This window comes from Pristis pectinata, chromosome 3 (genome assembly GCF_009764475.1).
Source record: "Pristis pectinata isolate sPriPec2 chromosome 3, sPriPec2.1.pri, whole genome shotgun sequence".
Taxonomy (NCBI): domain Eukaryota; kingdom Metazoa; phylum Chordata; class Chondrichthyes; order Rhinopristiformes; family Pristidae; genus Pristis; species Pristis pectinata.
Window position 1 is genome coordinate 15,134,091 of NC_067407.1, and position 25,971 is coordinate 15,160,061.

The 25,971-nt window shown below is 42.4% G+C and overlaps 1 protein-coding gene across 1 annotated transcript; it reads left to right on the forward strand.

The window, feature by feature from the left end:
- The first annotated feature begins 12,228 nt into the window (after positions 1-12,228).
- zgc:109982 (uncharacterized protein LOC553564 homolog) lies at positions 12,229-23,061 on the forward strand. Its single transcript, XM_052012354.1, has 6 exons — positions 12,229-12,325; positions 14,193-14,354; positions 16,527-16,706; positions 16,921-17,014; positions 21,354-21,537; positions 22,501-23,061. The coding sequence occupies exons 1-6, from the start codon at positions 12,229-12,231 to the stop codon at positions 22,738-22,740; spliced, it is 957 nt and encodes a 318-aa protein (XP_051868314.1). The 3' UTR covers positions 22,741-23,061.
- The last annotated feature ends 2,910 nt before the right edge of the window (positions 23,062-25,971 follow it).

Sequence of the window (25,971 nt, forward strand, 5' to 3'; positions counted from 1 at the left end):
TTTTTCTCTCATTTTGTGTGACTTTGGAAAATTGGGCAGATTGTTGTTTTTTTGTCGTGAGCAACAACCAGAGTTGTTTTGCTGCTCTGGGTGAAATAATCCCCACTTGCATTTGGTGATCCTTTGAAGTGGGAGCTTGCAGAAACTGTCAGGGATTCTGTGCTGACACCCTGTTTGTTGAAAGGACTATTCGTTTTAAGGTGGGTAAAGGGATTTCTGCCACATTGAGTTTTAAAAGAAAACTCTAACTGGCTAAATTGCATTCCAAGGTGTGTGTATTTTTTTGAGATGTACAGACATTTAACAATTTTTTAACATTAAACTAAAATCTAAAGCAAAATAAAACTCAAATTTAGCTCCTGAATACTTTGTTAAAGGAAACCCAGCAATTGAATGGTTACTGTGAGAAAGTTCCTCCCAGTTGGCCTGAGGCCAAATGTTCAGAAGGTCAAAGATGGAACCATTACAGAATACCCACAAGAAGTTGTGTCAGCCTAATTATGAGAATGTAGTAAGGGGAGAGAGTTGGTGTCTGGGGTTGGGCTTGGAAGTTGGTAGGTAGGATCAGGGCAAGGGTTGGCATATTGGGGTTCAGGTGGGGGGAATTGCAAATTTTGGAGGGTGGGGGTCTTTATTTAGTAAAGACCTCCCTGAGGTGAGATCCCAGTGCTAGCCTCTTGGACAGACCCCCATTATTGGATACAGAGGCCTTTCAATTGATGCAAAGACCTGTGTCTTCCTGAGCAAGGGCCAAGCACATATGAACCAAACCCTGGCACAGCTGGATATCAAGTACAAGTTTGTATTCTCCATGCACCAGCAGGTTAGATGCATGGGGATCCCAGAAGGAAAATCGTAGTAAGTTCACTTTATTTTTGTACTGCACAGTACATGAAAACATCTTTCAATCTCTAGGCCTTAAACACATGACAAAGAAGCACTTTTGTTTTGCAAAGCCTGGCCTTGATGGATATTGGCAAGGGTGCCAGTTTAAAATTTCCCTGCTCTTCAAAATAATTGTACAGGAATTTTACATCCACCTGACACATTGTGCAGAGTTTTAGAACCTAGAACATTACAGCACAGTACAGGCCCTTTGGCCCACAATGTTGTGCTGACATTTTATCCTGCTCTAAGATCGGTCTAATCCTTCCTTCCCATATAGATCTCCATTCCTCAATCATTCTTGTGTCTAAGAGTCTCTTAAATGTCCCTAATGTATCTGCCCCCACAACCTCTGCAGGCAGTGTGTTCCATGCACTCAACTTTTTTTTAAAAGAGAAACTTACCCCTGATGTCCCCCTTATACCTTCCACCAATCACCTTAACATTATGTCCCCTTGTGTTAGCCATTGTCACCCTGGGGAAAGTCTCTGACTGTCAACTCTATCTATGCCTCATATCATCTCGTACACCTCTAAGTTTTAATTTAGCATCCTATCTGAAGCAGGTACCTCCAACAGCCCAGCTCTTGAGTTTTGTACTGGACTGTCATTTGTGATAACTTAATATGATAAAGTTATTAGCTTGGAACCTAAATTCTAACACCAGTTAATAGAACCATGAGGCAGATTAATTTGAATATATTTGCATTTTGCTCAAACAGTAATGACTAGAGCATTTATGGGGGGAGAGCAAAGCCCTGAGAAGGTGGAGTTGTACCATGTTCCTCTGGGAATCCTGTGAGGTAGAGAATGAAGAAGAGATCTTGTGAACAAGTTGAGATAGACAAAAGATTCTGTTACTGTTTTAATATCGACCCTATCTAACTGTATATACACATCTTGTGAGATTAATCAGAGATAAAGGGCATATTCCAGTTAGGTAATAGATTAGGTGTGGTACCTGTCTGTTAATGATTGCTTCATGAATGGGATGAAGGAATTCTAAAATACAAACCGACCTCTCAATGGGGTATTTAAGCAGGTGTACGTGGGGGGGGGAGGGGGAGAGAGGTGGAGCAGCAGCCATTTAGAGCTCTTGGAGATGGATCCCATTGTCAGCCTTGGTTCAACAGCTTGGTTTGCTCAAGAAGACAACTGGGAAGATGACGACCAAGGCTGCAAGCTGCCTGATAGCTATCTTGTTCCATCAGTTGTGGATTGTATGCCTATTTAATGCAATTGTATTTGTGTTTACAGTAACTTTCCTTCCTTTGTGAGCAAACAAAATCACACTGTTGCACAGCCCTATCTGGGCTATCTGTATCAAGATAGTCTAAAGCTTACATGACCTTGACTTTTCTACTCCAGTCTTGAGTCCATGGGACCAGGACCCATTAAGACTGACTCAAAGGCAAGAGAACACAACAGAGTAGGCCACACAGCCCCTCAAGCCTGCCCCACCATTCAATATGAACATGGTTGATCTGTGTTGGCCTCAACTCCTTCTACTGTCCCAGTTCCCCATAACCCACAAGTCCTTGATCTTTCAAAATACTTATTCATTTCCACCTTAAATATATCTAAAGAGGTAGCATTTTGAGCCACAGCTGACACCTCAAATGGAAGCCAAGTCTTGCCACTAAAGAGAGCAGCAATTTCAAGTTCACCTAAATGTGAAGAGCTAACCTATATCATCTGACAAAAGAATGAGGAGCAGAACTGCCCATCCCACTACCATTAATTGCTGCATAGTGTTGAGTAGAAAACATTAAGTTACCTTTTTGAAAAAGTATACACATATATTTTTTTAAAATACTAGCTGCCGGATTGACCAATCACACAGACACCTAAACAAGCCACACTTTCCCTGATTAGTGTGGACCAGGCTAGCTGGAACATATAGGAATGCTCCTCATCACCCACAACATGAACCAGCTAATAACTCATGATACTGGGTTTAAGATTGAATAACATTTCTCAATATGCAAAATGGGAATAAAGGCCTGGTTGCTGCAATCAGCCTGACTTGTACTGCTCACTGCAAATGTAGTTTGTGCTCCTGGAAGTTTTCTGGGGTCAGCATTTCACATTCAGTTTCCAGGGCCCCTACCAACCCTCTGACCTTCCTGTAGGTGACCATCAGCCAGCAGGGGGCAGTGGTCAGCAGCATTGATGGATCTGACCACAAGTGTTTGGGACACAATTAGGAAGATCTCTCTGGGATCAGACTGAACTGTTGGGTCACGACCAAGTGCATTGCTGTAGTGCTCCATCTACAGCTTGGCATCTCTTACTGTTTCTCTGTTGCTGTATGTGACATGGGCATCACCCAGATTCCACTCCCGCACTACAGCAGTCATCGGAGCCCTCGTCCTTTTCATCTGGAGATCCAAACTGTCCACAGGGACACAATGTGCAAATCTGTAGTGAAAAGGGGGAGAAATGTACCCAGTGTGGCCCTCACCCCAAAGGACACCTTTGTGTGTGGACACACCAAGCTGTGCTATAGACCTGGTAACAGAAACACCAAGTGTCACCATGTGCTGAGGTTCTACCTGCCCCCTAGCAATGTGAAGCATAGGCCTTGCTGCGTTGTAACAGAGGGTTCCATTTACTTGGACCATGTGTAGTACCAGTCCCCTGTAGGGAGGTTGGTGCAGAGGAGCATTGTGGACCATAAGTCAATTGGACCTTGAGACCATGAGGAGAAGATGTTGGATCCTCTGGCATAGCTTCCTGAGCAGACTGTCAAAGGCATTTGGCAGAATGCCTCATCACCAGACCTTTCAAATGAGCAGCAAGACCTTGCTTGGCTGGTAGTGAGAGGGTCTCTCCCTGTCAGATCCTTCATGTGCAGAAACCACATGCTACCCTTGAGGTGTAGATATGTCAGTCATCCACCTCCTTATTGTTATGTGTTTGCCAAGGAGGTGTGGGAAGGGGTGCAATGGTCATCCCAAGCAGCTGTGCAACACAGCAGTCTGTACTCTACAGGCTATTCCCAGGGATGAACTCTGGGACAAACATCGACTGTTGCTGGAAGATCATCAACTTGGTGAAAGACACATACAATGGTCTGCCCGAAACCTACTTGCCTTCGAGTGAAGGGAGTTGTCTGCAACTGAATGATGCAGGCTGGCACATTCCAAGGTGCAGGAGTGCACACAGGGATGCAGAAGTCCCACACCACCAAGTTCAAGAACAGCTACTTCCCTTCAACCATTCGGTTCTTGAACCAACCTGCGCAACCTGAGTCACTGCCCCAGTATAGCAACACTATGATCACTTTGCACTACAATGGACTTTGTTTTTTATGTTGTGTTCTTTCTTGTAAAAATTGTCTATAATTTGTGTATAATTAATTTTTTTGTGAATGCTGCTTATCTGATGCTACGTGCCTTTGATGCTGCTGCAGGTAAGTTTTTCATTGCACCTGAATGTACTTGTGCACGTGACAATAAATTTGACTTTGACCTGCTGAGGGACGCATTGAAGCTTGGTGCAGCCACACAAAGGCTCAGTGAGAAAAGACCACAGTCTAAGATCTCACTGCCACTGGATACTGGGCTTTGTATAAAACCTCTCAAATATATTGCTGATGGAATGTGAGGCAAGGAACAATTGCTGCCAGGTTGGCATAACGTAAATATTGTAAGCTTGTGCACTGGTATGTCTGGTACACAGAATGATATTGACAAATGTCATCATATGTCCCATATTGCAGATGGCAAATTTTATGAATAAAGAATAACTTTGGAAAAGAAATATCACTCTATTCTGTCACTAGACACCAAATGTAGTCCAGCAGCGGAGTCCAATTACCGGGGAATCTGTCTCTGCGATCCTACACCTGTAAGACCCGTGTAGCATTGAATCCTCATTCACCTCAATGGGGATTCTAGATCAGGAGGAATCATAAGTTTGGTTATTTCCATTTTTTTTTACATTTTTCCTTTAATGCGCATCATCTTTTAGTATTTTAATGCATTTTTCATAAATTCTATTAAAAGTGAAGGGGTGGCTTTTATCTTTTAATGATTATTTTAATGGTTTCTAATTTTTATGAAAGGTGGTCAAAAAGCTCTTTTAGCTTTGATTGGAGGTGAGACTTTGCCCTCTCCGTCCATCCCCCCAACCGCCCACCCCTATCAAAGGCTGTCAGGGTGTTCTGGGGGTGGGTCTAAGTTGCAGGTTGACTGAAGATCTGTCTCCACTCAGGCCTCACTGCATGGCTCCCAGGAGGAGAAAGTCAGCTCGCTTGGGCCACTGTACTGAGCCTCTGCTGTGGGCAGAGGTGGTGGGTTGGAAATCTGAAATTCATCTCGATTCGCCCCAACACCACCCACCTGGGCTCTCTCATCATCATTGCCAATGACTTTAACCAGGCCAACTTCAAGAGTGTTTTACCAAAATACTACCACCACGTCTTCTGACGCACCAGGGGCCCAAACACCCTTGACCATTGCTATACCCCACCCTCACTTTGGTAAATCAGACCACCAGGCTGTGCTCCTTCTCCCTGCATAGAAACAGAAGCTGAAATGGGAGGATCATGTAAGAACCAGGAGATCCACTCCATACTGAAGTCTAGGACTGCGGAATTCAAATCAGGTGACCCTGACCTACGCAGGAAATCGAGATACAACCTCCATAAAGCAATCAGAGCTGCCAAGAAACAAGACCAGTCCAAAATCGAGTCCCAGACCAGCCGTAGGTTGTGGCAGGACTTACATGCTGTAACGGGCTACAAAATGAAGTCGGGCAGATTGCCAACAACAGCGCATCCCCTCCTGATGAGCTTAGCACATTCTGTGCACGTTTTGAACAGGTATTAGAATGTCATCACCCACCCCGACAGCCTCCAATGAACCTAAACCACAGTCACAGTTGCGGACGTAAGACCAGTCTTCCAGAGAGTGAGCCCGTGGAAAGCACCTGACTCAGATGGTGTCCCTGGCCATGTCCTTAGATCTTGCGCTGATCAGCTGGCGGGGATACTTGCAGACATTTTTAACCTCTCCCTGCTTCAAACTGAGGTTCCCACCTGCTTTAAGAAGACCACTATCATCCCAGTACCTAAGAAAAACAAGGTAATGTGCCTTAATAACTACCAACCGGTAGCTCTGACATCCACCATCATGAAGTGCTTCCAGAGGCTCGTCATGGCACACATTAACTCCAGCCTCCCAGACAACCTCGACCCACTGCAATTCGCCTACCACTGAAACAGGTCATCAATTGCCTGTCCTGGTCCAACCATCTCCCTGGCCCTACCCTCATTTCTGGAGCATCTGGACGGTAAAGACACCTACGTTAGATGATTGTTTATTGACTACAGCTCCACCTTCAATACTATAATTACAAGCAAACTCATCACCAAACTCCGAGACCTGGGACTCAACACCTCCCTCTGCAACTGGACCCTTGACTTTCTGACCAATAGACCGCAATCAGTGAGGATAGGCAGCAATACCTCCAGCACGATTATTTTCAACACTGGCGTCCCACAAGGCTGTGTCCTCAGGTCCCTACTCTACTCCCTATACACTCATGACTGTGTGGCCAGATTCTGCTCTAACTCCATCTGCAAGTTTGCAGATGATACCACCGCAGTGGGCCGTATCTGTCAGATTATGTTACAGACGGATTTGTCAGACGATGAGTCGGAGTACAGGAAGGAGATAGAAAGCTTAGTGTCATGACAACAACCTTTCCCTCAATGTCAGCAAAACAAAAGAGCTGGTCATTGACTTTAGGAGAGGGGGCAGTGTACATGCACCTATCTACATCAACGGTGCTGAAGTCGAGAGGGTTGAGAGCTTCAAGTTCCTAGAAGTGAACATTATCAATAGCCTGTCCTGATCCAATCACGTAGATGCCACGGCCAAGAAAGCTCACTAGCACCTCTACTTCCTCAGGAGGCTAAAGAAATTTGGCATGTCCCCTTTGACACTCACCAGTTTTTATTCGATGCACCATAGAAATTATCCCATCTGGATGCACCACAGCTTGGTATGGCAACTGCTCTGCTTGTGACCACATGAAACTGCAGAGAGTTGTGGACACAGCTCTGCACATCACGGAAACCAGCCTCCCCTCCATGTACTCTGTCTATACTTCTCACTATCCCAGTAAAGCAGCCAGCATAATCAATAACCCCACCCACCCCAGTCATTGTCTCTGCTCCTCTCTCCCATCGGGTGAAGATACAAAAGCCTGAAAGCACGTACCACCAGGCTCAAGGACAGCTTCTATCCCACTGTTATTAGACAATTGAACAATTCCCTAGTACAATGAGATGGACTCTCGACCTCACAATCTACCTCATTATGACCTTGCACCTTATTGTCTACCTGCACTGCATTTTCTCTGTAGCTGTGACACTTTATTCTGCATTCTGTATTTTACCTTGTACTACCTCACTGCACTGTGTAATTAATTGATCTGTATGACCTGAATGCAAGACAAATTTTTCACTATATCTTGGTACAGGTGATAATATTAAACCAATTCCAACCAACACTCACTCTCACTTTCTCTCTCTCCCTGCCCCCAGAACATTCTATGCAAAGATGCATTTCACTGTGTGTTTTTTGATGTACATGTGACTAATAAAGAAATCTTATGGTCCATAGTCCTTCATTCTCTGAATATTCATGTGCCTATCGAAGAACCTCTTGAACACCTCTATTGTAACTGCCTCCACCACCACCCCTGGCAGTGCATTCCAGGCACCCACCACTCTCCCTTTAAAGATTTAAAAACAACCTGCCCCACTTATCTTCTTTGTACTTTCCCCCCTCACCCTAAATGCACACCCTCCAGTATTAGACATTTCGACCCTGGGAAAAAGGTACCGGCGGTCTATCTATGCCTCTCATAATTTCATAATCTTTACTGAAACATAACCTGTAAACAATATGATTTTAAAGGATCTTCTGGAGTTTTACTGAACCATTTTAAATCTAGTATGTGTGAAGAATGTTTAAAACAGAAATATATAATAAACTTCACTCTCCATTTGGCTTCTCCCAGTCCATTGTTAAACAGAATCATTAGGTTTACTTTGATAAGGAAATTGATGCAACATAAAAATTGATCCAGCATTCCACAAAATATTTTATGTTAGGTTAATTTATAACATCTGTGTTACATAAGAACATAAGAAATAGGAGCAGGAGTCGGCCATCTGGCCCGTTGAGCCTGCTCCGCCATTCAATAAGATCATGGCTGATCTGGCCGTGGACTCAGCTCCACCTACCTGCCATTTCCCCATAACCTTTAGTTCCCTATTACGCAAAAATCTATCTAACTGTGTCTTAAATATATGTAATGAGGTAGCCTCTACTGCTTCCCTAGGCAGAGAATTCTACAGATTCACTACTCTCTGGAAAAAGCAGTTTCTCCTCATTGCCATCCTAAATCTATTTCTCCGAATCTTGAGGCTATGGCCCCTAGTTCTAGTCTCACCTACCAGTCTCACCTACCAACCTTCCTGCCTCTATCTTATCTATCCCCTTCATAATTTTATATGTTTCTATAAGATACCCTCTCATTCTTCTGAATTCCAGCGAGTATATTCCCAGGCAACTCAATCTCTCCTCATAGGCTAACCCCACCCCCCCCCCCCCCCATCTCCAGAATCAACCTGGTGAACCTCCTCTGCACCGCCTCCAAAGCCAGTACATACTTCCTCAAGTAAGGAGACCAGAACTGCACGCAGTACTCCAGGTGTGGCCTCACCAATACCCTGTACAGTTGCAGCATAACCTCCCTGCTCTTAAATTCAATCCCTCCAGCAATGAAGGCCAGCAGTCCATTTGCCTTCTTGATAACCTGTTGCACCTGCAAACCAACCTTTTGCGATTCATGCACAAGCACTCCCAAGTCCCTCTGCACGACAGTATGCTGCAGTCTTTCACCATTTAAATAATAATCTGATCTTCTATTTTTCCTTCCAAAGTGGATGACCTCGCATTTACTCCACACATCTCCTTTGCTGGAACTCATAGATCATAGTGTTAGACTTTGAACAAACATTGCAGATAATCCTATCAAAACATATTTTAATTTAACATGTTTCATATTACCTGAACTAAATTAAAGAGCAGGTCTTGAAGCAGCACCAAACAGGACAAACAAAGCTGCCAGCTCCGTGAGACTGTCCTTACTGAGCTTCTTATTCAAGGCTAAAATTCTGTGTGAAATCCTCAGTGTCCGGTTCTTTGAATGTACTGTCATGTCAGAAATATTTAAATTGTTTGCCAGCTTTTCTGAGACAAATGCTTGCAGCATTTCACAGCAGAGAAAGATCCATTCTACCCCTATACCTCCGCTAACTCTTTGAAAAAGCTGTCCCATTTAATTCTGTTCTTTTGGCTTTTGTCTGGCAAATCTTACTTTCAATGTCACTTTTGAAAGGTACACTGAAACTGCTTCCACCACCTTTTCAGGCCACACCTTCCCAGATCATATCTGTGCAAAAATATTTGCTTGGTTTAATTGTGCTTTAGTGTACAAATTCTCTAAGCAATGGAAATAGGGCCCATTCCACAAAGTTAAGAAAGACGCTGGGATCTGGAACAAACAGAATGCTGGAAGAACTCAGCAGGTCAAGCAGCATCTGTGCAAACAAAAGGCACAAGTTAATGTTTTGGGTCGAGACTCTGCAGCAGGGTTGAGCACTTGCAGCATTCTGTTTGTTGTTCTAGTTCCCATTCACGACTCACCCACTGATCCTCATCCAGGCAAAGATCTGCTCGCCATACTTTGAGCCAGAAATAGTGCTCTCCACCAAGTGATTAGCAAAATAATTAATTCATTCAGCAAGGGAAACTTAGTTAAAAGTCTGCATCTGTTCTGGAGTAAGCAGGGCCCTGAGGCAGCAGAATAGCAAGGCCCGATTTTAGTCTGAAGTAACAATTTGGGAGTGTGGTGGAGGTTGGGTGGGCAAAGGGTTGGTCAAGTATGCCCCAACCTTGGTGATGGGCTGCTGGGTGGTTTCATTTCTCAGGTTCCATGTTCAGCTGCCAGCAGAAAATGGGCAAGAAACAGTAATAAAAACATTGAATAATGGAAATACACAACAGATCCGGCAGCACCTGTGGAGAGAGAAACAGAATCAATGTTTCAGGTCAACAATCTTCCATCCGAATTGAGAAATCAACCCTATTTTAAGTTCCAGAGAACGGGGAGGGGTGGAGACAAGAGGGATGCTTGTGATAGGATGGAGACCAAGAAAGGCTGAATGACACCATTGGTGGTGCTGCTGGCTGAGGGAATGTGAAAAGGCTTGTTGATTCAGCTGGTCCATCTGGGGAAGATGTTCAGATCCAGACTAGTTTATTGTCATATACACCAGGGTGCAATGAAATTCCTTGTTCTTATGAAGCTCACAGAGTAAACATTATATTGGATCTGGATCAATGATGTGGATGAAAATATAGATGGGTGGACTAGCAAGTTTGCAGATAACACCAAGACTGGTGGAGTTGTGGACTATCAGAGAATACAGAGGGATGTAGGTCAGTTACAGGTATGGGCAGAGAAGTGGCAGATGGAGTTTAATCCGAGCAAGTGTGAGGTGCTGCACTTTGGGAGGTCAAATGAAAGGAGGAAGTATACAGTTAATGCTAGGCCCCTTAACAGCACTGAGGTACAGAGGGATCTTGGGGTCCAGCTCCATAGTTCACTAAAAGTGGCTACACAAGTAGATAAGGTGGTAAAGGCAAATGGAATGCTTGCCTTCATTGGTAGGGGTGTTGAGTATAACTGTAAGGACGTCATGCTGCAGCTACAGTATATAAAACTTTAGGCAGACCGCACTTGGAGTATTGTGTGCAGTTCTGGTCGCCCCATTATAGGAAGGATGTGGAGACTGTGGAAAAGGTACAGAAGAGGTTTACCAGGATGTTGCCTACATTAGAGAGTATGAGCTATAAAGACAGGTTGGACAAACTTGGATTGTTCTCCCTAGAGTGTTGGAGGCTGACAGGAGACCTGATAGAGGTTTTTGAAATTATGAGAGGCATAGATAGGATAGACAGTCAGAATCTTTTCCCCAGGGTAGAAATTTCAAACACCAGAGGACATGCTTTTAAGATTAGAGGGAGGAAGTTTAAAGGTGGCTTGAGGGGCAAGTTTTTTACTCAGAGAATGGTAGGTACCTGGAATGGGTTACCAGGGGTAGTAGTGGAAGCAGGCAGTTTGATGGAAGAGGATTCTAGATAGACACATGAATATGAAAGGAATGGAGGGATATGGATGGTACACAGGAAGAGGATATTTAGTATAAATCGGCGTCAAGATCAGCACAACATCGTGGGCCGAACGGCCTGTCCAGTGCTGTACTGTTCTATGTCCTATGTCAGGCAAGAGGTACAGATTGACCACTCACCTACACACTCAGTGCAAACTGCAGTGTCCAAATAACCTACTCACCTGCACATCTCTGGAATGTGAGAGGAAACTGGAACACCCAGAGGAAACCCATCTGGTCTCAGGGAGAACGTGCAAACTCCACACAGGCAGCGCCCAAGGTCAGGATTGAACCTAGGTCTCTGGTGCTGTGGGGCAGTCGGTCTACCAGCTGTGGCACAGTGCCGCCCGATTTATGTACATTGGTGAAGAGAGGTGGGAGCTTGTGTACAGCCAGGATGGTCCTATTGGACTAAATGGAGAGTGAATGTTACTTAACTAAATGATGACAAAAGCCTGCAATGGGACATTAGTTTGGGTCAAAATATTTGCATGAAAGAAACAACAAGTGTTTTAGTAGGACATTAAACAGTGGCTGCTCTTTAAACTCAGATAAATTCAATGTACATAATAATAAAAGTAAACTGTTGTCTAATGTTATGAGGAAGTTCCCTCTACCTCAGACCCATCACATTCACACCTGGAACTGCACAGGATAGCCAGAGTCTCAAAGCAAAAAGTGGCTACTGTTGCACTAGAACACTTTACATTGATTTAGTAACATATCCGCCACTTCACATGATCCAAATATTTAAATAAAATGCTTGCCAACCTTTGACTTTGAAAAACAAGATATATTTCAAAATATTAGTGTTAATTGAACAGTCAAGTGGACAAAGACCTGTGTGTGCATATTCAGTTATTGACAAGTTTTGTTCTATGTTATGTACCAGTGCTTCTGATATTTTGTAACATGCTTATTTTGTCAGGCTTTCTGAGCTAGCCATCTGTTTATGTGAGATTATCCCTCTGATCCGAGGGATGTGAACTTCAGGAAACGCTGAGTCAGTCTTGTCGTTGTTAAATGGGTGCAGGGCTGTCTCAAAGCCGAGTCATTTCTCTCCAGTTTGCAACTTCAACCTGCAGGATGGCTCAAAAAACGGTCTTGGTCACAGGTTGTTCCTCTGGGATTGGCTTGGCCATCGCAAATAAACTGGCCAGGGATGAGAAACAAAGATTTCTGGGTGAGTTGCAAGGAAAACGTCTTGTTCCCCAGGGAGACTGTGACTGGGATATGAACAGGAAAATAGGGATAACGAAGAAATGAACAGAATCAATACATTGGCCTTAACAGAAAGAATTCATAATAAAGATATGGTGTGATGAGGGCACAGGGGCTGGTAGGGTTAGTGTACGGGGCATACTTAAGGAGAACCAAGGACGCTGGAGGTTAGAGATGGTGAAGGTAAAGGGAGTAGGTAGAGAAAAAGGACAGAAGTGGAATATGATCAGATAAGCACAGTAAGATCAGGGGAAGAACATGAACAAGAGTGGGAGAGAGAAGGAAGATAAAGATAGGGGAGACAACAAAAAGCAGAAATAAAGTGAGGACCAAGAATAAATAGGAAAAAATAGAGGTCGGAGGGACAGAGTTTCGTTTGTATGAAGGTGAATAGGAAATGGGTAAGGAACAAGAGGATAAACAGCTGAATGGATGCAGTGAAAAATCACTCCTGGACTGCTTCAACAGTGTCCTCAACGTAGTGACATGAAAACTTGAATGCATTTGAATACTTTCTTAGCACTGATTTCTTCTGTTGCATTTGCAAATTTAAGCATCGAGGTAAAATACAAAAGTAATAACCGTAATTGAATCTGACATATGGTAATGTTAAAGAATAAGTGATATTAATCTGGATCTGAAAATCAAAAAAATGCAGGTTTTGAAACTGGAAATTTGAAACCAAAACAGAAAATGCTGGAAACATTCAGCAGGTCAGGCAGAATCTATAGAAGGAGAAACAGAGTTAATACTTCAGGTCGAAAACCCTTCATCAGAAATAATCTGGATCTGATGACTTTAAATGTGAAAATCTTTCATTGTTACCAGTTTACATAGATTTATTGATTTGAATTTAAACAACAGTTATTAATATAATTTGCTAATTAATTCAGGTAAAAGGGAGAGGTGGGGAGTTGTTACAGAAAAGCTTTTACAACTTTAGCTTACACCAATCAAAAACAAAGAAAAAACTGCAGATACTGTAAATCTAACATAACAGCAGAAAATGCTGGAAATACTCACCAGGTTGAGCTTCATCAGTGGGAAGAGAAACAGAACAAATATTTCAGGTTGAAGACCCTTCATCTGACTTCATCCCACAGATGCAGCCCATCCCACTGATTATTTCTGTCATTTTCTGACTTTATTTACAAGAATTTTAATTTTTTAGTATTAAAGCACATTAATTATACAGGGTGTTGGTGAGATCACAGTTTTGGTCCCCTTACCTAAGAAAGGACTTAGTACCATTGGAGACAGCACAAAGGAGATTCACCAGGTTAATTTCTGGGATGAGAAGGTTGTCCTATCAAGAGAGGTTGAACAGTTTGGCTTTGTGTTCCTTGGAGTTTAGAAGAATGACCTTATTCAAACATTTAAGATCCTAAAGGAACTTGACAAGGAGAGGTTTCATGAGTGGGAGAGCCATGAACAAGGGGATGTAGCTACAAAATAAGGGACCAGTCATTTTAAACTGAGGTATGTAGAAATTTCTTCTATTAGAGGGTGCTGGATCTCTGGAATTCTCTGTCCCCAAGGGTGGTGGAGGCCAGATTATTAGAAATATTTAAGGTGGAGAGAGATAAATAATTGAAAGATCGAGGAATTGAGGGTTATGGGGAACTGGCACTGAAGAAGAATTGAGGCCAGCATGGGCAAAGCAGGCTTGAGGGGCCTGGTGTCCTACTCCTTCTCCTGTTTTCCTGTGTAATTGTGCTGGAAATGTTCTGGTAGCTGTCTGAACTTCTGGGATACTTGCCTACAGAGATGGATATGATCAATGTAACTGTATTGATGAACATATTGTCTCTTTGTGGTTTCGTCTGTAGTCTATGCCACCATGCGGAATTTGGACAAAAGGAGAGATCTTGTGGATATTGCTGGACATGCACTGGGAAAAACACTGGAGATTAAACAGCTGGATGTTTGTAGTGAAAAATCAATCCAAGACTGCATCAACAGTATCCCCAACAGGAAAATCGATATACTCAGTAAGGCAATCCAGTGTAAAAATACATTTTGCTCATCAATGTAACATTTAGCAACCTCTCCAGAACATCAGGAGCAGGCTATTCATTCTCTGTTCTATTGCCTATAATCTGGATCATTGCTGATCTGCACCTTAACTCGATTTACTTGCCTTGGTTTCACGTCCCTTCACCTAACTCAAATTTCAGTTTTGACATTTTCAGTGGACACCAGCCTCTCCAGTGGGAGAGAGTTCCACCCAGGTCTCCACTGGCCTTGGTGTGAAAACATGTTTCCTGAATTTGCCCCTGAACAGCATAGCTCTAATTTTAGTTATTTAATCTTTTTCTGGCAGATTCCCCCACAGAGAAGAATTTTTTTCTCTCTAAGTAGTCTATCAAATCCTTTAATCATCTTCACTATCTCAATTACATCGCCGTTTAATCTTCTGCACTCAGACAAATACAGACCTAGACTATATGACCTGTAAATTTAACCCTTTTGGCTTTGTGGGGATCAGTATGGGATTTTTGCATGGGTTTAGGTACAAATGATGGGCTCACAAAATACACCCCTCACCACCAGTTTCCAACCACTGATCGATAATTCCTTCCCTGCACCTCCAAGCATGTTTCTCTCTCTCTCTCTCTCTCTCTTTCTCTCTCTCTCTCATACAACTCTTGTACACATTCCTTTCATCTCACACACTCTCTTCCTGCCCAAAGCCAGTCAGATAGCAGTAAGTGCAACGATCCACTTCATGGGAAACTCCTCTAAGTTAATGGGGAAACTTGTTCTACTGATCCTCCCAATTCTAAAACAAGCACTGCCACGCCTATCAGTAGAATTTGCCTCTAGGCTAAAATCTAAAACTGATATTTTGATTGTAAATTCCCACAGTGAACAACATACAGTAATTTCAGCAATAAAGTTCCTTCAATGATTGGCAAAATTTTAGATACATGGAAATTCTAGAATTTTTAAGCAAAATAAAAATGAAGCCTTATGTTGTCTGAAGCTGTAAAGGATTTAACTTCTGATTCAATAATAAAGCTGTATCAAAGGTTTCCTTGATATTGTTCATAGAATCATAGAACAGTGCAGCACAATACAGGCCCTTCGGCCCACAATGTTGTGCTGACCTTTAAACCTCACCTAAGACTATCTAACCCCTTCCTCCCACATATCCCTCTATTTTAAATTCTTCCTTATGCTTATCTAGCAATCTCTTGAATTTGACCAATGTACCTGCCTCCACCACCACCCCAGGCAGCGCATTCCATGCCCCAACCACTCTCTGGGTAAAAAACCTCCCTCTGATATCTCCCTTGAACTTCCCACCCATTACTTTAAAGCCATGGCCTCTTGTATTGAGCATTGGTGCCCTGGGAAAGAGGCGCTGGCTGTCTAGCTGTCTTCCAACTCCCCAGTGCTTCAGTTCCTACACTTCCTACCGACTCACCAGGGCCCTGGCTCCCACACTCCCTTCCATCACTGGGGCCCTGGCTCCCACACTCCCTTCCATCACTGGGGCCCTGGCTCCCACACTCCCTTCCACTCACCGGGGCCCTGGCTCCCATGGTCCCCTCCACTCACCAAAGCCCTGGTTCCATGCTCCCTTTCCCTCACTGTGGCCCTAGTTATTGCTCTGAGGTGAAACTTATTTGGTTCTTTTTCCTGCTCCTCCTTTAAATTTATCAGGTTTACTGGAAAATTTCTGATTCTACTGTATTATATCTTTAAAAAGTTGTATTAAAAGTGTGTTGGAGTATTAATACAATAACATCCGATGGTCTGGAAAGTATGCTCATCTAGCACCAGCAAAGTCCTGGGTGCGCCGTATCAACAGAGTTTTACTATAGATAGATGCCTTGAAATAGGAATAGGAAGACTGACACTAGGCTGGGGATTAGAACACATTATCCCTACCCTCCTCCCTCCCCTCAGCTACTAAATATTAATTTCAACACTCATAGTGTAACCAAAAAAGGAATGAAAAGGTTTATAAGGCAGGAAAGGAAAATTTGAGAGCTGCATTGTCCAAGAAAGTCTCATGCCAATTTTGGGAGATTTATGTTTGATGAGTATATTAAAATATAGATAATCCAGACATCATCAGAGATTTACTAGTTCTGCAGAATTAAAAATGAGGAGTTACTCTGTATTTGTGTAAATCTGTGTGCATTTCGTCCCAGTTAGCAATGCTGGAATGGGGATGATTGGACCCATTGAATGCCAGTCCTTGGATGAGATGAAGACAGTTATGGACACTAACTTCTTTGGACTTGTTAGACTCCTTAAAGAAGTCTTGCCAGACATGAAGAGGAGGAAGAGGGGCCACATTGTGGTGATCAGTAGTGTCATGGGCATTCAAGGTATGATCTACACTAAAATCTTATTACTATATGATGATCCATGAGCACAGATTGATTAAAATTCTTTGACTGCTCAGGTATGATTTGAAGCAAGCTGTGAATAAATTACTTTTTCTTTTGACTTTTTCTTACTTTTTACTTCTTATTTTTTCTTTTACCTTTTAATTTTTTATACAAGAAATTCCAATTATTTGGTTATTACTTTCCTTTTTAGGGATATTGTTCAATGACATCTATGCTGCTTCAAAATTTGCAGTGGAAGGATTTTGTGAAAGTTTGGCGATCCAGGCCATAAAATTCAAATTGAAGTAGGTAACATTTGTGTTTACTTTAAAAAGGACATATTGGGTTGTTTCTTGTGCAGTTCAGTCTGTTATTCAAATGATTAGTGTTGAAATGCATCCAGGTTATTGCACTACAACAGCTGGTGTGAATATCTGGTGAATAATGGAGTCAAAACTTGAACTTCATAATGTGATCACAAACATTCATTTAAGGATGATTACAGTGCAATCCATTTATTTAATCTGTTCTCTGTTCAACTCTTCTTTGCTAATACAAGTCCAGTTGACCAGACATTGATAATATCATCTCCTGATCCCAAAATCCACATCTTCAGTTGCACACATGGATGGGGTAACAGTTGGGGAGTAGATGAGAAATTGTTCCACCAAATGCCAGGTGCTGAAGGCTACAGAAGAGGTACCCCCAAAAGAGCCCTTGCTACAAATGAAAAGCCTCTTCAACAGAATCTGGATCCTAACTGGAGCTTCACATGATCATTTGAAGGGTCTTCTAGATAAGGATACTGGCCTGGAGATCGCTTTCCCTTGGACTGACATCTTCTGTGTCGTCTTGTCCAATCAAATCAAATTTGATAGGCAATAATTTTAAGGAGGGACAAAATTGAGTGGGACACCAGAAAGATCCTTTGCTAGTTTTGCCTCAGTCTTCTCCATCACAAACTTTGGGCCCATGGTGCTTCACCATTTTCAGGTCCTACTGTGCCTGGCAGGCACGGTAGCATAGTGGTTAGCATAATGCTTTACAGTGCCAGCGAACCGGGTTCAAATCCAGCCACTGTCTGTAAGGAGTTTGTACGTTCTCCCCGTATCTGTGTGGGTTTCCTCCGGGTGCTCCGGTTTCCTCCCACATTCCAAAAAGACGTACAGGTTAGGAAGTTGTGGGCATACTATGTTGGCGCTGGAAGCGTGGCGACACTTGCAGGCTGCCCCCCAAAAATCACTACATAAAAGATGTACTTCACTGTGTGTTTCGATGTACATGTGACTAATAAAGATCTTATCTTATCTTATCTATTGTCTACCAACATAACCTGTAACCCTGGACAACAAACAATATACAAGCAGGCCTGAAGAAATTCAAGGCCATTATTCTTTCTAAAGTATTTTTATCCTTTTTACCAGTTTTAGACCAGATCCAGATCTGAGCTTTGATTCAAAGTGTCCACATGTCCTGGACAACCACAGGCACAGAAAATGTCAGCCAGAGGAGCTCAAGATCAGAACAGAAGAACACAAGAAAGTAGGAGCAGGAGTAGGCCACTCGGCCCCTCAAGCCTGTCTCACCTTTCAGCTTGATGACGGCTGATCTGCCCCAGGACTCATCTCCTCTGATTTACCAGGTCCCTGGAGGAATAAATGTTGGCCAGGACACTGGAGAAAACATACCTTCTCTTTTTTCATAATAGTGGCAGGGTTTCCTGAAAGTCTACCTGATGGAGCAGACAGGGCTTTGGTCTACAATCTCATCCAAGTGATCCAACTCCACAGCACTATCTTGGCCTGTACTGGAGTATAAGCCTGGATGTCAGTACTTGAGTCTTGAGATCAGAGGCAAGGCTCTTACCCACTGAGCTGCAGCTTAAACAGAGCAGTCAAGCAAATGGCCATGGGATAGAGGGGTTGGGACTAAAGACACTCTCCTCTGTCAAAGGCAGTGTTGAGCTGGATGTGAAAGTTGTCTCGGAAGACATGCTCCTGTATGCCAGCAGCTAGTCTCAACTTGCATTGTTTCTCAATGACGTGCTCAGACTCAGAGACTCAGAACATAGAGTCATAGAGCAATACAGCATGGATACAGGCCCTTCGGCCCAACGAATCCATGCCATCCACGGTGCCCACCCACCTAGTCCCAGTTCCCTGCATTCAGCCCATATCCCTCTAAGCCCCACCCCTCCATGTACTTATCCAAGTACTTCTTAAATGATACTATTGTACCTGCCTCAACCACTTCCTCTGGCAGCTCATTCCATATACTCACCACCCTCTACATGAAAAAGTTGCCCCTCAGGTCCTTTTTAAATCTTTCCCCTCTCACCCTAAATCTATGCCCCCTAGTTCTGGACTCCCCTACCCTGGGGAAAAGACTGTTACCGTCCACCTTATCTATGCCACTCATAATCTTAAACACTTCTGTAAGGTGGCCCCTCATTCTCCTATGTGCCAAGGAATGAAGACCTAGTGTGGCCAAACTCTCCCTATAACTCAGGCCCTCTGGTCCTGGTAACATCCTCGTAAATCTGAACATGCTGAATTAGTTGTTCTCCTGTGTTACAGCATGTAACATTTCAGCATATTAGCTCCCTTACTAATTGCTATTTACCAGTGGAAACTTAATTCCTTTGGATAACGTATACCTTAGTTTGGTGTCAGGGACTATTAATATTTAACCACAAATAACTTCCATTTACAGAAATAGAATTTAAGAACAATAGGCAGTGGAGCAGGTGTAGACCATTTGGCTCCTCGAGTCTACCCTGCCATTTTGATCTTTTACCTCAACATCACTTTCCCTAATTCCTTTAATATCCAGAAATCTATCAATCTCAGTTTAGAATGCAATCGATGAACTTTCAGTTGGAGGTTCCTCAGCCAGGGAAAACACCCTCCCCATATCTACCCTGTGGAGTTTTCTAAGAACTTATGTTTCAATGTAGCATCCTTTGACAGTGCAAATGATCCAAAAGCACTTCACGAGGAGGCTGTCATACCAAAATTCAACATGTTGCCACATCGAGATATAAACAGAGATGATTGATTGTTTGGACAGAAGTAGGTTTTAAGAACCATGTTAAAGGAAGTAGAGCTGGAATGCTTAGCCAGAGAATTACAAAGCAAAGGGTCTTGGCAGCAGTAGCCACAGCATCCGGTGGTGAAGCATTGAAAATCAGGGATGATTCTGAGGCCTGAAATGGAAACTAACCATTTCAGATAAATGTACTTTCATAATGTTAGGTATCATTACCATCCCAACAAAGCTTTGGATTGTCATTCAGCATGGAAACAAGCTCTTCGGACCTCAGAGTCTGCACTGACCATCAAGCGCTGTCTACACCATGCCTACACTAATCCCATTTTGCCCACATCACATCCTATCCACTCCCCCCAGCTTTTACCATTCGGCTACACACTAGGGGCAACTTAGTTTACCAACTTACAACTACCAGCTACACATTTTTGGGATATGGGAGGAAACCAGAGCACCCAGAAGAAACACATGCAGTCACAGGGAGAACATACAAACTTCACACAGGCAGCACCCGAGGTCATGAATGAACTTAGGTCACTGGCACCGTGAGGCAGTGGTTTTACCAGCTGCACCACTGTACTGCTGATACTAATTTATTGTAAAACAAATATTTAGTTAAAGCCTTATCATATCCTCAGAACTTCCTAAATTGTTTTTCAGCAGTAGAATTTTCCACTTTCTGACCAGGAGCACGAATGCTGGCCCATTACATTGGAAAAGATATTTCTAATAAAGTTAACAGAAACAAAAAGCTAGCAGTTCTTGCAATATACTGCAGCACTGGTGCTGTAAACTGAAATAGATACCAAAGGATTGTTTCCAAAATGAAATTAAGGCTGTTATGGAGACAAATGTGACAACTAGTTTGCACACAGCAGACAGAAACTTAATGACTGACAAGATAATCTGGTGTTGGTGATTACCAGAAGGGTCTAAATTCGAAGCATTAACAGTTTCTCTTTCCACAGATGCTGCCTGACCTCCTGAGTGTTTCCAGCATTTTCTGGTTTTGTGGGTGCTCATTGGTGGAGAATTAATGCTGGTACCATTAGGGTTGTCCCTTGGCCATTTTTGTCTTGAGGCCACTTGGGCAGCCAGTTGAAACCTCATTCTATGTCTAATCTACCAATGTTCCAATCCTTCAGTGCTGACTGAGATATTAGCCCAGATTTTATACACAGTACATAGTCCATGATGCAATTAAACCACAACTTATTTACTGAGGGTGAATTTAGACAGACATTATCAGCATCGATAGATTAAGATTGTTCTGACATTTTTTTCTGCTGGGGGAGATGGCTGTTAAAACATTTACAACAAAACAGTTTTTTTCAGAAAGCTCATTTTCGCAAGCCTTTTTTAACATGGGTTCTTTAAAACAAATGCCTTCCAATAATTGTGTAACTGTTCCACTTAGAATATAACAGGATGTTATTAAGAACTTTATTTAGAATTTGATTTCAAAGTGTATGCTAATCTGGCTGCACAGTTTAGTAGACACTGTTAAAAAAAAATGATTAAACAAGATTTCCTGCACCAATTACAGCCAAAATTAATCATCCATCTGACAAACAGACTCTCCCTTTTATCTGACAGCATAACTCTGATTGAACCTGGGCCTGTGGTCACGGAGTTTGAAAAGAAGGTTTATGAAGAAGGAATGAAAATTGATTTGTCTGCTGCAGACCAAGAAACGAGGGACATGTTCACAAACATTTACTTGCGAAACTATAAGGAAATATTCTCAAGCCTGGGACAAAGTGCAGATGAAGTGGCTGAGGTACGAGAATTAAACAGAGTTTATTGAACTTTGGAGTGCAAGGCAATAACAACTGAAATCATTCAGGCGCAAGTTGATTCTAAAGGAATAGGTTTGGTCATTTTAAACTAAAGCTTAACTCTTCTGTCCTCAATTTTACCATCTGTCAGACTTTTCTCAATTACTTGTTCAGGAGATGTGGGTGGCATTTATTGTCCATCCCCAGTTACCCTTTAGCAGGTGATGATGAACCAACTTCTTAACTTGCTGCATTGCATGTAGTGAAAGATTTTCACAGTGTGGGGTTCCAGAATTCTAAGCCAGCAATGATAGAATATTTCCAAATCAGGGTGGGATGTGCTGGTATTCCACTAATTACTGAAAATGATAGTCATTTAACCCAAGCAATCCTGCAAGATTTTAGATTCTTTTGCTTTGATTTCAACTCCCTTCCCACTGTCTCCACCATTGCCTGGCAGAAATCTACCTGATTGAAATAGGGGGAAGCTGTTAAAATATAATGAGGGTCTTGCTGCCTCCTACCATGAACTGACCCACTGCAACTTTAAGTAGCAGTGTTTCCAGTGTGCCTGAGATGGCCCAGAAGTTTTGTATGGAATCTCTGTGAACAGTAACCTTGGCCAAAGAAGGACCAGCAAGGAAAGAACTTTTATTTATCTGCATAAGTCTGTCAGACCAGGACTTCTTCACTGGGATGGACAAAATCTTGGCTGCCTGCCACCAATCCCCACCATTGGGATCTCTCCAGCCTTCTCTCATTGCTGGACACCGTTCTCTCTGGTCCCTGAGGGCTCCTCTGAGTGATGTAATCTTAATGCATTGGAATCAGAAACCAAGGCCACTCAGGCTGTGGAGATTTTGGAGAAGAACAGCACAGGGGAAATTCTAGAGCTAATTCTTACGAATTCTAACTCATTTTGTGGCTGAAATAATATGTGATTTTCTTTGTGTTTTTCTAACCAGCATACAATGAAGATCATCCTCTCAGACAACCCACCATTCCGTCATCAAACAAACACCCTTTATACCCCCATGACAACTCTGAAGTATGCGGATCCTAATGGAGATCTTCCCATTGACACCTTCTATAAAATGGTCTTCCATCATGACAAAGTCTTCCATGCCAGCCTCAATTTTATTAAATTGCTAAGGTGGAGAAGCAGAAAGAGTTTTAATCTAGGTAAACCAAACAGTAAGGAGTAGTCTTATTCACCACAACAATGGAAAAGCTATTAGTCATCTCATGTTAATCTTATTTCTTAGTTGAGTGTTGTTATAATTCTCTTGAAACATTTCTTATATCTTGAGAGAATCGGATCTAAAACATGTGATGCAGCTCTTTAAAAGTATTCAAATGAGTAAACAAATTTAAAGGAGGGAGGCAAATTCAGGAAAGTCCTTTGGCTCTCACCTGCAGTGTTAGCAGTCCCACCTCTCGAATGGGAAAGAGCCCTGAATTTTGGGCTCAGGATCTCATCATGATGTAGAGGGCATTGAAGGAAGTAACTGTACGGATTGGAGCTCCAGTTTCCAAGTGGGTAGTTAAATGGGTAGTTAGGAGAAAGAACTAATGTGCCTCGGACTCAGTACAGCACAGGAACAGGCCCTTTGCCTATAGAATATATAGAAAGTAGAGGCTATACTTTTTTTATTCATAGTCTGCTCTGAGCTAAAGATGGCTGCTGATCTCCTTAAGATGGCTGCTGGGTCTCCTTCTTCTCCAGCCCGAGCGTGGGAAACTCTTAGTGCGAGAAACATATAGCTCATTAAAGAAATGGTTAGCCCATTCCTAGGAAGACACTGTTGATCTATTGTGTAGCTAATGGTCGTTAGGGCTAGTGCGACTAATGATCTTGTAGCAGTTCTGTAGCTGATAGTTTTTTATAACTGATAAGCCAGATGCCAGCAAGTCTCAGAACTCATAGGTTATAGGGGCACATTGTAATGTTTTATAACTGTTAGCCTTGTAGTTAATAAGCCTAGTATTGTTTTATAACTGATAGTTCTGTAGCCTAGTACCAGTACTCCCGATGCCCATAAATAATTGGGGCACCCTGCGATTGAGTCAGGAAATGACTGTGGTGAAAGACAAATGGTTGTGAGCCAGGAGACAACTGTGAAAGGAGGCAAATGGTGAAGAATGAAACTGTGAAGATAAGAGAGAACATGATGGATTGTAACAATGTAATTGAGCTATGAAAAAGGTATAAAAGAAGGCCCGCGAGCTTTGCTCGGGGGCAGTCAGAGAGAGCAGTAGTCAGAGAGTGACTGGTAACTGACTGTCTGGCTGTCACAACTTTTGTTTGCAAATAAAAGTTTAATCCTTGAGTAATCTTCTGCTTCTCCTGGTCATCTATTTATTGCGGGTAACCACAACACGCCCCACAATGTGTCTGTGCCGAACAGAATGCCGAATTAAACCATTACCTGCATATTCATGTGTCTATCTAAAAGCCTCTTGAATGCCATTATCACATCTGCTTCCACCAGTCCCCCTGGCAGCCCGTTCCAGGCACCGACCACTCTCTGTGTAAAAAAACTAGCCCTGCACGTCTTCTTTAAATTCTCTCTCACTTGCATTAAATGCATGTCCTCTAGTTGTTGACATTTCTACCTTGGGGTGGGGTGTGGGGGGGAAGATTCTGACTTTCTGCCCTATCTATGCGTCTTATAATTTCAGAAGCTTCTATCAGGTCTCCCCTCAGTGTCCAACACTCCAGAGAAAACAACCCAAGTTTATTCAACCTCTCCTTATAGCTCATACCCTCTAATTCCCACCTTCAGATAGGGGAATTAGTTAGCAGGCCTTGGGGTTGTCCTGGGCAGGATCAAGAATGATGTCTCAGAACCTTGAACAGGAATGATTATGGTACCTACTTATCACTTCTTACTTCCCTTGTGTTTAATGTTGTTTTGCCAGAGGTCAGCTGGCATTGAAATTGGCTGCCTCAAGGTAACCAAAATAGTAGCAAGGATGCAAACTATGATTTAGATCTTTTATTTGCATATTCAAATACACTAACACATGGAACAGATATGTGCCCCTAGTTTGCTTTTTACCAAAAATGGGATCTTGAGTATCTCCCATTGGAAGAGTCCATGAATATTTCAGATCCCATCTTCAATTTTATAAAGCATTGTCATACCTAATAGATGATGGCCAATTTAACTCCAAAGTATTATGTTCTCAGAAGGATTCATCATTACTTGTATAAAGCTTTCTGTTGGTTTAAGAAATTCTTAAACCCATCTCCTAGATGTAACATGAACAACTTTTGTGCATGTATGCATTGTCCATTCGTGTGTTTGTTTAACAATATTGTTAAACCATTATTCAGACAAGAGTAAGCAGGCTTAAGAATTGATTGTGCAACAGAAAACATGCAAGATGAAGAATTTGTGAAGGCATCAATACTTAGTATTTGGTTACTTATTGGTAGATCTGTGTTATGTTATCTGCTCCCTGACCTGACAGTATAGTTGCGTTACAATCAACCTTAGTAACGTAAAACATTGATGAATTGTGTCCATCTCACATCAGTGCTTGTAAAAAAAAATCAATCATTCAAACATTCAGGAACATATGCAGAGAATTTCCTGGTTACGAAAATTTTAGATGTTGACCAGATGTTTCCCGTTGCGGGAACATCTAGAGGTACAGGGCAGAACTTTAGAATAAGGGATCACCCATTTAAGATGGAGATGGGAAGAAATTTCTTCTCTGAGAGGGATGCGAACCTTTGGAATTCCCTACACCAGAGAGCCGGCAAGGCCGAATCACTGAAGATGTTCAAGGCTGAGAGAGACAGATTTTTGGTCAAGGGGTAGGCAGGAAATTGGAGCTGGGGACAAGATCAGGTCAACCAGGATCTTACTGAATTAGTTTGAGAGACCAAGTAGCCTACTCCTACCCTTACTCTCATGTTCTTATGGCCTGGTTGTATTTTTGATTTATTAAATGATAATCCATTGATTGTAATATTGTAAATGTCTGACAATGACAATGTACAATGGTGGTGCTGCAACATTCAAAATATATTTCATAACATCAGATAAAAGAAATGATCATCATGGCCTACTTAATTCGAACAAAGACAGAATTGAGAATTGAGAAGCCCAGGCCTTGAAGCTACTATTCTGACCTGCAAGTTTTTTATCCAATATATCTTGAGATTTATTTAGTTTGAAAGAAGTGGTACAAGCTCTAGTTCTCATGTTCTCACGTTGCTCCTTCAGAGATGACTTACTCTGTCAACCTGAGCTCTTTTTTGGTTCATTCAGGTACAAACTTCAAGGATTGTTTTTGTGACCAGGATTTGCAAAACGTAAAACAAGATAAACAATTTCAGCTCTAAATTTATTACAATGGGGTCAAGATAATAAATCAATTTAAGACCTTAATAAATTTAAGAGCTTTCGTACCTTTCTTTTATA